The sequence below is a fragment of the Bombina bombina genome, chromosome 9 (assembly GCF_027579735.1).
Source record: "Bombina bombina isolate aBomBom1 chromosome 9, aBomBom1.pri, whole genome shotgun sequence".
NCBI lineage: Eukaryota > Metazoa > Chordata > Amphibia > Anura > Bombinatoridae > Bombina > Bombina bombina.
This window is the reverse complement of record NC_069507.1, coordinates 86,232,279-86,245,050: the sequence shown is the minus strand read 5'-3', so window position 1 is coordinate 86,245,050 and position 12,772 is coordinate 86,232,279. Positions and strand designations below refer to the sequence as shown.

At 35.4% G+C, this 12,772-nt stretch overlaps 1 protein-coding gene across 2 annotated transcripts in view; it reads left to right on the top strand.

Moving 5' to 3' along the window:
• FAM13C (family with sequence similarity 13 member C) overlaps positions 1 to 12,772 on the top strand; it is a 564,754-nt gene that overhangs the window by 83,464 nt on the left and 468,518 nt on the right. For both annotated transcript variants that reach the window (XM_053692240.1, XM_053692239.1), the window contains exon 2: positions 7,003 to 7,059. In XM_053692240.1, coding sequence (XP_053548215.1) covers positions 7,003 to 7,059 — 57 coding nt within the window. The remainder of the gene's footprint in view (positions 1 to 7,002; positions 7,060 to 12,772) is intronic.

The following is a 12,772-nucleotide window of genomic DNA, read 5'->3' as shown; positions in this document are numbered from 1 at the left end:
GAAGAAGTTAATCCTCCAAGCGGCGCTGAAGAAATCTTCCATCCGATGAAGTCATCATCCATGCGGCGCTGAAGAAGTCTTCGATCCGGCCGATGTCATCTTGAAAGAGGCGCTGAAGAGGTCTTCTATCCGGGCGAAGTCATCTTCCAAGCCGGGTCTTGAATCTTCCTTCCGCCGACGCGGAACCACCTTCTTCACCGACGGACTACGACGAATGACGGCTCCTTTAAGGGACGTCATCCAAGATGGAATCCTATCAGCCAATCGGAATTGAGGGGACGCCATCTTCCGCTCCGGATGTCCTCTTCAGTTCCATCGGTGGCTCGGCTGAGTGAAGACGACTCAAGGTAGGATGATCTTCAGGGGATTAGTGTTAGGTTTTTGTAAGGGGGGTTTGGGTTAGATTAGGGGTATGTGGGTGGTGGGTTTTAATGTTGGGGGGGTTGTATTTTTCTTTTACAGGCAAAAGAGCTGAACTTTTTGGGGCATGCCCCCACAAATGGCCCTTTTAAGGGCTGGTAAGGTAAAAGAGCTTTGAAATTTATTTAATTTAGAATAGGGTAGGGATTTTTTTTATTTTGGGGGGGTTTGTTATTTTATTAGGGTGCTTAGATTAGGTGTAAGTAGCTTAAAATTGTTGTAATATTTTTAACATGTTTGTAACTTAATTTTTTATTTTTTGTAACTTAGCTTTTTTTATTTTTTGTACTTTAGTTAGTTTATGTAATTGTATTTAATTGTAGTTATTTGTAGGTAGTTTATTTAGTTAATTTAATGATAGTGTAGTATTAGGTTTAATTGTAACTTAGGTTAGGATTTATTTTACAGGTAATTTTGTAATTATTTTAGCTAGGTAGTTATTAAATAGTTAATAACTATTTAATAACTATTCTAACTAGCTAAAATAAATACAAAGTTACCTGTAAAATAAAAATAAATCCTGAGATAGCTACAATATAATTATTATTTATATTGTAGCTATATTAGGGTTTATTTTAAAGGTAAGTATTTAGTTTTAAATAGGATTCATTTAGTTAATAAGAGTTAATTTATTTAGATTTATTTAATTAATATTTAAGTTAGGGGGGCGTTAGGGTTAGTGTTAGACTTAGGTTTAGGGGTTAATCATTTTATTACAGTGGCGGCGGCGTAGTGGGGGGCAGGATAGGGGTTAATAAATTTATTATAGGTGGCGGCGGCGTAGTGGGGGGCAGGATAGGGGTTAATAAATTTATTATAGGTGGCGACGGTGTAGGGGGGCAGGATAGGGGTTAATACATTTAATATAGGTTGCGGCGGGTTCAGGGAGCGGCGGTTTAGGGGTTAATACATTTATTATAGTTGCGGTGGGCTCCGGGAGCGGCGGTTTAGGGGGTAATAACTTTATGTAGTTGCGGCGGTGTAGGGGGGGTCAGATTAGCGGTGTTTAGACTCGGGGTACATGTTAGGGTGTTAGGTGTAGACAGCTCCCATAGGAATGAATGGGATGTCTGTCAGCAGCGAACTTGTACTTTCGCTATGGTCAGACTCCCATTGATTCCTATGGGATCCGCCGCCTCCAGGCTGGCGCTTTGAAAACCAGGTACGCTGGGCTGTAAAAGTGCCGAGCGTACCTGCTAGTTTTTTGATAACTAGCAAAAGTAGTGAGATTGTGCCGCACTTGTGTGCGGAACATCTGGAGTGACGTAAGAATCGATCTGTGTCGGACTGAGTCCGGCGGATCGAAGTTTACGTCACAAAATTCTACTTTTGCCGGTCTCGAGCCTTTGATAACTAAGGCGAATCAGCCTCGCCACAAATACGCTGCGGAATACGCAGCGTATTTGAGGTTGACGGCTTGATAACTAGGCCCCTATATGTCTCGACATCCTATATCAACAGACTCATTCACAAGTTCACCAAGTTCCATGGATGCAGAGGAATATATCAATTTTGTTACTAATCATGCTATACCTAAAGCATTGAGTTTAGAAGAAATACAACAAGCAACATTGGCTAATCCTATACTACAAAAACTCGCTGTATTAGTTCGGAATGGAAAATGGTACACAGCTGATTCTGACAAAATACATGGAAAAGAGTTGAAGTCATTTGCAAGATTTAGCAAAGAACTCTCAGTGAATAATGACAACAGTATTATCTTGCGAGGTAATCGACTAGTCATTCCGACATGTTTACAACAGCAAGTATTATCCTTAGCACATGAAGGTCACCAAGGAATAGTTAAAATGAAAAGTTTATTGCGAGAAAAAGTGTGGTTTCCATCAATAGATCAACAAGCAGAAAAGTTGGTGAGAAATTGTATTGTGTGTCAAGCCACAACTCCAGGAGCTCACAAAGAACCTTTAAAAATGTCTGCATTGCCTGAAGCACCATGGTGTAATGTGAGTATAGATTTGTATGGTCCATTACCTACTAGAGATTATTTGATGGTGGTTATAGACGAATATTCAAGATACCCGGTAGTAGAAGTTATCAGCTCAACATCTTCAGTCACTGTTATTCCGGTTTTAGACAACGTTTTCTCTTTATTGGGAATTCCTAGAATTGTTAAAACAGATAACGGTCCCCCATTTAACAGTGCTCAGTTTAATAAATTTGCTTCATATCTTGGATTTAAACATAGGCGCATTACTCCTTTGTGGCCACAAGCTAATGCAGAAGCTGAAAGATTCATGCGTTCTATGGGGAAATTTCTAAGGGCAACTACAGCGCAAGGTAGACCATGGAAACAAAATTTATACTCTTTTCTGAGAGACTATCGATTAACTCCCCATTGTACTACTGGCAGATCACCTGCAGAGCTGTTATTCAATCGCAAACTTCGGATCAAAATTCCGGATATAAATGATTCGCTAACAGAGACACTCAACAAGGACTTAATACAAAAAGACAGTCATGCCAAAGCCAAGATGAAAGCTTATGCGGATAAATATTATCATACCAAATCTGCTCTTTTTTCTGTTGGAGACAGAGTCCTGTGTAGGCAAGATAGACGACACAAGTTGGATACTTTATATGATGATGACATATACAGTTACAAGAATTCAAGGATCAATGATCACTGCAGTAAGAAATGGACATACAATTACTCAGAACTCTTCTTTCTTCAAGAAACTACACAAAGAACAGGACACTAAAGTATCTGATGCAGAAGATGATGATTCTGATATACCCAAATTTATTTCAAGAACATGATGATAATATGAATAACTCAGAGAGCAGTGAGGGGGAAGAAAACATAGCATATGATCAGTCCTTAGATACTAATCGAAAATACCCTCTCAGAGAAAACAGAAGACCTTCTGAATACCTGAAAAACTATGAAAAATAATGTGTTTTCATGTAATGTATTATTTCATCATGCAACTCTTTTATGTGAAATATAGTTGGTCTTATTTCTAGATATTAAGCATAGTATATATATAGTTATATTTATGTTTAGTTTAATTGTTATGTTTCTAATCTAAAGTAAGGGAGAGATATGGTGTTTTTTGTGATATTATAATATATAATGCTTTCTTCCTGGTTTGTGCTCTGACTTGTAAATGTATATACAGGTAGCCCTCAGTTTACGCCGGGGTTAGGTTCCAGAAGGAATGGTTGTAAATCGAAACCGTTGTAAATGGAAACCCAGTTTATAATGTAAGTCAATGGGAAGTAAGGGAGATAGGTTCCAGACCCCTCTCAAAATTGTCATAAGTAACACCTAATACATTATTTTTAAAGCTTTGAAATGAAGACTTTAAATGCTAAACAGCATTATAAGCATAATGAAATAATCACACAACACAGAATATATAATTAAACTAAGTTAAATGAACAAAAACATTTGCTAAACAGCATTATAAACCTAATAAAATAATCACACAACACAGACTTCACCTGCATTTTTCTGCAAACAGTTCTTTCTATGCATTCCAATCTGGACTGATTTATAGACAGGAAGATCTTGATTCTTTGAAATCTGCTCGATAGCTCAGGTCTGGTTAAACTGATTAATTTTAGCTTGCTTGGCTTTGCTGCAACACAAGCGGACAGCTCTACCTATTGGCTATTTTAATAAATGCACTGCTTCTCAATGCTTTTTAATAGCAGTCACATGACTGGATAAAAAGGTTGTTATTCTGAAACGGTGTAAATTGAACCGTTGTAAAACGAGGGCCACCTGTAATTGTTGCAAAGAAGCAGGGGCGGGGACAGTGTTGTTGGAGTGAGGAAGCAGGAAATAAAGTGTGTAGTTAGTTGCTGTATAAATGGACTCTGTGTCAGATATATTTCTAAACCACAATAACTATGTCAAGTATGTTTACACTGAAATAGGACATAGTGTGCTGAATAATGAGTATGGCCATTTATACACTTTAATGTATAAGTATGCATGTAGACTAGACAGATAATCGACATGTGGTACTGTGCGATTATGACTTTAGATAGCTAAGATAGACAGATAAATATGTATATAGAGAGATAGAGACATAGATAGATATAGAAATATATATGGGGAGTCCCTTCCCATTCTAGTCACCATGCCACAACAAATGTCCCCTATGAAATCTGTTAGGCAACAAAAAAATAAATATACACATTTAAAAAAAAAAAAAATGATGCATCAAATTAGCACCCTCCAGGGGTGCCCTTAAAGGGACATGAAACCCAATTTTTTTTCTTTCGTGATTTAGAAAGAGCATGCAGTTTTAAACAACTTTCTAATTTACTTCTATTATCTAATTTGCTTCATTCTCTTGATATCCTTTGCTGAAAAGCATATCTAGATAGGCTCAATAGCTATTGATTGGTTGTTGCACATAGATGCTTCGTGTGATTGGCTCACCCGTGTGCATTGCTTTTTCTTCAACAAAGGATATTTAAAGAATGAAGCAAATTAGATAATAGAAGTAAATTCGAATGTTGCTTAAAATTGTATTCTCTACCTGAATTATGAAAGATTTTTTTAAGGTTTAGTGTCCCTTTAAAGCAGTCGCCTACTCTGCCTCTATAGTAGCACCGGCCCTGGGCTCAGTGTTAAAGAGAAATGAAACCCAATTTTCTTTCATGATTAAGACAGAGCATACAATTGTAAACAACGTTCTATTTTACTTCTATAATTACATTTGCTTAATTTCCTTGATATCCTTTGTTGAAGGAGCAGCAATGCACTGCTGGGAACTATCTGAACACATTGGCTGAGCCAGTGCAGCCACTGATTACCAGTTAGCTCCCAGTAGTGCACTGCTGCTTCTGAGCCTACGTAGGTATGCTTTTCAACAAAGGACACCAAAAGAACAAGACAAACTAGATAATAGAAGTCAGTTGGAAAGTTCTTTAAAATTGCATGCTAGTCCATGTGAATCATGAAACTTTATTTTTGACTTACTTCACTGTCCCTTTAAAACTATATACAAGTCACATATAATACCATGTGTCATCACTGCTGGATCAAGCACTTCCTCTTGGTAATACAGTTCTAATGTAATCATTTGGTTCTTATGGATGCCTTATTATATTTATCAACTGAAATAAATAATCATTTATCTTTATGTTTACCTATATATCTTCACATCTATTCCCTTTTCTGTAATGTGCAAGATGATAGAAATATGTGGGAAAAGGTGAGAGTGGAGCGCTACTTAGTGCTTTAGCTGTCGCGCTAACTGTGCAGGAAGTAAACTTTTTGCGTGCGTCTGGTTGCGCTCGTATTAGCAGTTGAAAGTAAAAAGTTATCGCTCGCGTGCTAACTCGTTGCACGCAAAAAGCAGAAGTTAAAATAACGTGAGCACAATACCCTATTCCCCCATATAAGTCAAGGGAGAAAACAAAAATAACACCCCACGCTCGCGCTAACCCGAACGCATATTCTCAAGTGTGTTAACCTGACATAAAAATATGAATATTTGACAACTCAATGTTCTTTACACAGCAGAATATGTTCTATCTTTTTTAGTACAATATATAGCTATACATATATACAGTATATATATATATATACATGATTATATATAGGTATAGATATATACATGATTATATATAGGTATAGATATATACATGATTATATATAGGTATAGATATATACATGATTATATATAGGTATAGATATATACATGATTATATATAGGTATAGATATATACATGATTATATATAGGTATAGATATATACATGATTATATATAGGTATAGATATATACATGATTATATATAGGTATAGATATATACATGATTATATATAGGTATAGATATATACAGATATATATAGGAATATATATTTAGAAATGAATAGAACATACAGCAAATACACACTATAACACTTTATTAAATATTAATATTGCATAAATGCTTTCACCTGTTTTCATGTTCTTGACTGCAAAGAGCTCCAATGCACTTATGTATATGTCTGTAAATCAATTTATATATCGCTATTATTAAAGCCCTTTGCAGCCCTTTTTTGATACCTTTATAACTTTTTTGTGCAATTAAAAAAAAAATATTGTGTAAGTGTACGTTGTAATGTAACCAGAGCTCTAAGTTCACGGTAATCACTCTAGCGTAAATCGCGATTGCGCTCACGTGCTCGCATTTACTTTTAACTTGTATAACAAGTGCAATTTAACTTGCGCGCAAACGAACACGAAAACTCAATATCGCTCGCGTGCAAACGATATCGCTCTACTTGTAATCTGGCCCAAAATGTAAATGTTAAATGTGTTGGTTTGAATTCTGGATTGTTTTACATGGATTCATTTAAGTTATTTAATTCTTCTGTGTCTCAGAAAGATATTGACGTTCCTTTATGTAGTCTTCAAAATGTACAAAACCCATTCATTATCTATTTATACAAAGACATATTTTACATTTATTTTCATCATTTTTATTAGATGCTTCTTTGGTATCCCTCACAATATTGTCTATTCAGGCTGTAAAGTAATCTGTGACCACAAGTATACTTCTGAAAGTTAATGTAGTTTTTTTGTTTGTTTATCTTTTTTTGTTTTTGTTTTTCTAAAGGTGTGAAGGTGAAACACAGTCTTTAAATGAAGAACAGACAGTCTCATCCAAGCTTAGGTAAGAAACAGAGGTTATTGTCTTTCATTGATCATTCCTGGGATTATCAGCAGAACAGTCAGTACTTTTTGTTAATATATGTGTGTTGTCTGTTGTTTTTATTATAGAGATATTGAACCCCTTAAAGAGACACAAAACCCACATTTTTTTCTTTCAGCATTCAGAAAGAGCATACAATTTAGAAAAAACTTATATTATCAAATGTACTTAATTCTCTTAATATACTATATATATTGAAGGAGCAGCTATGCACTATGGGGAGCTAGGTAAGCACACCGAGTGAGCCAATGAAAAGACATATATATGTATGCCACCAATCAGCAGCTAATCCCAGTAGGGCAAAGCTGCTCCTGAGCAGTTGCATCACCAGGTGGGGGGGGGGGCAAGGGGCACAAGCCCCTCCCCCAGCATAATGGCTGCCCCCCATGTGCCCTTGCAGTGGTGGCTTCTCACCACTACTAGAAAAATGTAACTTCAGCTAACGCTACCCACAGCACACCCAACCCTGCTCACAGCAGGCCCAATCTCAACCATGACATGCCCAGTCTTCTTCTCCTGTTGAGGCTCCACCCACAAATCACCTGTAGACCTCCTGTAACTGCCACCAAGAATATATTTCTGGGGACGCCACCAAGAAAATAAAGCAAATTATTAAAGTAAATTGGAAAGTTGTTTAAAATAGCATACTCTGTCTGAATCATGAAAGTTTAAATTTGACTTTACTGTCCCTTTAAGGGTGAAGGTTATTCCCATTTTCCCTGCTTAAATGATATAGGCAATTTTGGCATTTCTGCTCTGTATTGGTTTCACCATAATTATCTGATCTCTTGCTAAGTGCATCCATACATATTATGTACCGTGTTTAACAGACAAACAGGGCTTTCTTTTAATAAATAAGAAATTAATATTGAAAAATCGAGGGAAAATGAAAGAAAAGCGTTTTTTTTTTGTAGATTTCTTTGTAAGCATTTTTACAAAACTAGTTTAGCTAAAGCAAAATACCTCACAATTCATTTGTTTAATTCTAAATTTTGCTATGTTCAGACTGTAGCTTGCAGTGATGGTAAACTGTAAATATCCAAGACACTGTTTGTTAATAATGCATACTATGCCAATGTAATTCTAACTGTTACTTTCTTTTAAAAGTTTTCTGTTTTCATATAATCAAATTTTAAAATTTTAATCTAATCTGTCAATCACTGACTTTCTCTCCGCCCCCTTAGATTTCCTATTCTTGACTTAAGTGATGTGTAGAGCGTTCCCACCCGCACCACACGTCACAGAAATTAAGTCTAGTTGGCAGAGAGAAGGTTCATAATTGACATTCAGTTAACATAGATTTGCCAAGATGCGATGTGCACTCCAGACTAGAGATGCCGTGCATGCTCAGATCATTCAGTTACATCAACCATGTAAACAGTGAATCACTAAACTCACTGTTTATATGCTTTAATTGAAGAAAGAAGGCAGTGAGCGCAACCAAGATATTAGCCCCTACAAGTGAACAAGCGTTTGTTTGGGTGCCTTAAGGCTAATTTAAATCTTGCATATGCGTATATTGCATTTCTAACTCTACACATTGATTAAAGCAAGCCATATGGCTAAACACCTGATTGGCCAACGGAAAAACTGTAGAAAATAGTTGATCACGGGGGTTGCGGCGGGGGAATGCAGGAATGAAGAGATAATATCATAAAAAATATAGCAGGTATAAATGAATTAATATAAAAAAGCAATTATATTAAGTTTTGGATGCTCTTTAAGATAATGCTTTGTTGAAGTATTGAGTTTACCATCACTTTAGAAGTAATTAACCAGTCAAAAACAAATATAAAAATAGTATATATTTGTAGAAACTAGACACCCTAGGTATTCACCTAGAGGCATCGTAGCATCTTTAATTTAACCCTGTTAACTCCAAGGGCAGGAATATCACAGAGATAAAAAACACAAAAAGTAAAAGGTATTTGAAACAACACTTTTTATTGAAAGTGTAAAAACTGTAATAACATTTTTAACTATTTAAAAGAGACAAAACAATTTAAATGAGAGAAAAGAGGGGTCAAGACAAGCCAGAGTTGACAAACAGAGGCTTGTCATTTATGTGATCACTGTGAAAGGCTATCTAATTGATCACATTACTATGGGGATAATCCAGTGATTGCCCAATGAGCCTGATACCAGCAAATATTGCAGCATTGCAGTAGCTAGGCTTCATTTTAGGTATACAATCACTGTGGCTGGCTGTAACAGTGATTGTATACACAGTTTCAGTCAAACTGAAAGGGACATGAAACCCAAACAATGTTATTTAATGATTCAGATAGAGCAAACAATATTTAACAACTTTCCCATTTATTTCTATTATCAAATTTGCTTAATTCACTTTGTATCCTTTGTTGAAGGAGTGGCAATGCACTACTGGGTGCTAGCTGAACACATCTAGTGAGCCAATAATGATGCATATATGTGTAGCCACCAATCAGCAGCTAGCGCCCAGTAGTGCATTGCTGCTCATTGGCCTACATAGGTATGATTTTAAACAAAAGATATCAAGAGTATAAAACAAATTTGATTATAGAAGTAAATTGGAAAGTTATTTGAAATTAAATGCTCTATCTGAAACATGAAAGAAAAATGTTGGTACTGCACTGTTTCAGGTATCCAGCACCTACATGAGATACACATGTACTTTGAATTTCAAATGAGCAGTAGATCTTTTTTCAAAGTCTCCTTTCATTTCCCTGGCTTTGTATCATGTGACAGCCATCAGCCAATCATAGGCTGTTCTTCAAGTCTCAGGTTTCAGACACAGGGAAAGAGTATCCACAGAAAGTCCGACCTTCACTTTGATGAGCTGCTGAAGAATTCAGTAGCTGCTGTAAAGTAATGGTGCACCAGTCAATCATTTCAAAATCTCTATATAACAGAAGCCAATACTAAGAGTACAATGTGAGAACATGCCTGGCACTTGCCTGGAAGGATCAGACACAGCTGGCAAAAGGTTTTGTGGTCTTAATATTTTACATTACAATCTTCTTCACATAGGGGAAAATTTTTTCTGTATTTTTAAATAGATATTTATATATATATATATATATATATATATATATATATATATATATATATATATATATATATATATATATAACAAAAACAATCATCAGATATATATAGAAATAAATATTTAATAATAAAAAGAACATTTTCTTCAATGTGAAGAACATTTGAATGTAAAATATTCATAACTAACGTTGGGTTGAGCGCCATTGGTCAAACACGGTTGGGTTAGCACAAGATCGTTATTTTTTTAAATATGTGCTCTATTGAGGTCTATGGGGAGAAGAAGTTAGCACGGTTGCAGTATCTGAAATCAAGCAGTTAGCACACTTCGGGTTTTGCTCTTGCGCAAATAATTTACTTTCAACTTGTAATACGCAAACTAACTCACTCAGTTTACTTTTAGAGGAAGTGCTAAGTACCACTCCACTTGTAATCAACTCCATGTTGGTAAAATACTGGCTAGGTGGCAACCATAAATTCAAATGACATGAATCCACCTCTCATTTTAATAAATTGCTCAACAAATGTATTAGGATAGTCTGTTTAGCCACCAAAAAGTAAGTTTGGCCAGGAGCTTGAAAAGCAGGCTGCCTTCAGCAAATATGGTAACTTACTGCTGCTTCCATATAGCAGAACTGTTGGCAGAAATGTTACATAAATAAAATAATTTTTTGGATTGAATGGATTATTTACGAAGCATAATTGCAGTGCTAATGGCAGAACCCTAGGGAAAGAGCTGGGTTAAGATAATTACGATGATTAATATTTAATGAACAGATATTTTGCTTATTGATCATCAATAATCCATGCCAATTAATGGGTACCCATTTAATTGTATGTTATCTTATTTCTTACTATTGGCTATGAATACGATCTGTACTTTATTTGAAATAGACATTGATATGGTTTTTGAATACATTAGAACAACGCTCGGCACAATGCATTGTGGAAAGTAAATTATTTATTTTAGTTTCTGTTTTACTTTGCGTTTTACATCTGTTTAATAGAAAACCAAACTGTTATGTTTAGGCTGTGAGACTGAGCATTGGAATATGCATAAAAAGTCCTTCATATCATATAATATATCTCAACTATGGCAGCAAATTATGTAAATGTTATGTTGACATTGAACTGTGCAGTGCAAACGTACATCAGTCTAGACACTTCTCCAGATCAGAGACAGATATAGGTAAAAAAAAAAACCTTTATATCATTTTTAATACTTTTTTGTATACATATAGTACCCTCAGAAAGATAGTACAGTACTGTAATCAGAAAGGCAATATGTGTCATAGACTATTTGTTGACATTTAAAGCACACAAAAACAAATCAAAGACACAGTGCAGAAACGGTTGTGACTTAAAGAAAGGGAAAAATACATTTTTTTTTATCATTTTGTTTTAAACGAATATCAATTATAATGTTTAGATTTCAGAATAAGTTTGGATTTTGGAATTCCAGATTTGAGGATTTGTACCTGTTATGTGGATATCCATGGAACTGCTATACAAACTGAACACTGTACATCTCTTCACAATGGGCCCTATTTATTAACAAGGGGGCAGACAAGGTTCCCAGCCAGAGAATCTGTCCCCATTGGGGTGAACAAGACGACATTCACCACCCGCATTTATTGTTCCACAAGAATTTCCTTGTTCAGTTTTTCCCCCTTTGCACTGTGTATACTCATCAAATATTTTGATTGTAGATGTCATAGGTATTTAAGTCCACCCATAAAAAATTGTTCACTGCATTTTTCACATAACTTTTTAAATATCTGATTCAAGAACTTTACCTATTAACAACCTTTACAGCACAGAGTAATTAGTTCCCCCTCCCAATTTTCTCCCTTCCTTTCTCTCCCATTTTCCTTCTCTGTTCTTCCACTCACATAAATAAGGTATGTGTGATTTAGTTATAATATGTTATAGCAGTAGGCAGTATGGGCTCTGCCCCACCATTTAAAATGCTCTGAATAAGACATCTGACACTGTTTTATTTTTTATCATAATCTTTAAATATTTTTTGTGCCATATAAATTATAAATATTTTTAGGCAAATAGCTTTTAAAAATCCCATCAGACAGGAGAGGAGACATTTTTATGCAATTCTGATTTTTCCTTTTCCCACTTCCTTTTCTCCTATAATTAGTATTAAAGGGATAATAACCCCACATTTTTTTCTTTCATGATTCAGATAGAGCATGCAATTTTAAGCAACTTTCTAATTTACTCCTATTATCAATTTTTCTTTGTTCTCATGTTATCTTGATTTGAAAAAGCAGTAATAAAAGGTTAGGAGACGGACCATTTTTAGTTCAGCACCTTGGTAGAGCTTGCTGATTGGTTTGCTACATTTAGCCACAAATCAGCAAGTGCTACCCAGGTGCTGAACAAAAAATGATCCGGCTCTAAAGCTTACATTACTGCTTTTTCAAATCAAGATAGCATGAGAACAAATAAAAAATGATAATAGGAGTAAATTAGAAAGGTGCTTAAAATCTCATGCGCTATCTGAATCATGAAAGAAAAAAAATAGGTTTAGTATCCCTTTAAGAGCAGCTCCACCTAGTGACTTTAATGGTTCAGTGCAGGCAAGTCTAGAAGGTTTTATAGCCCATCCTCTTCTTAAGATTTTTGTTGCTTCACA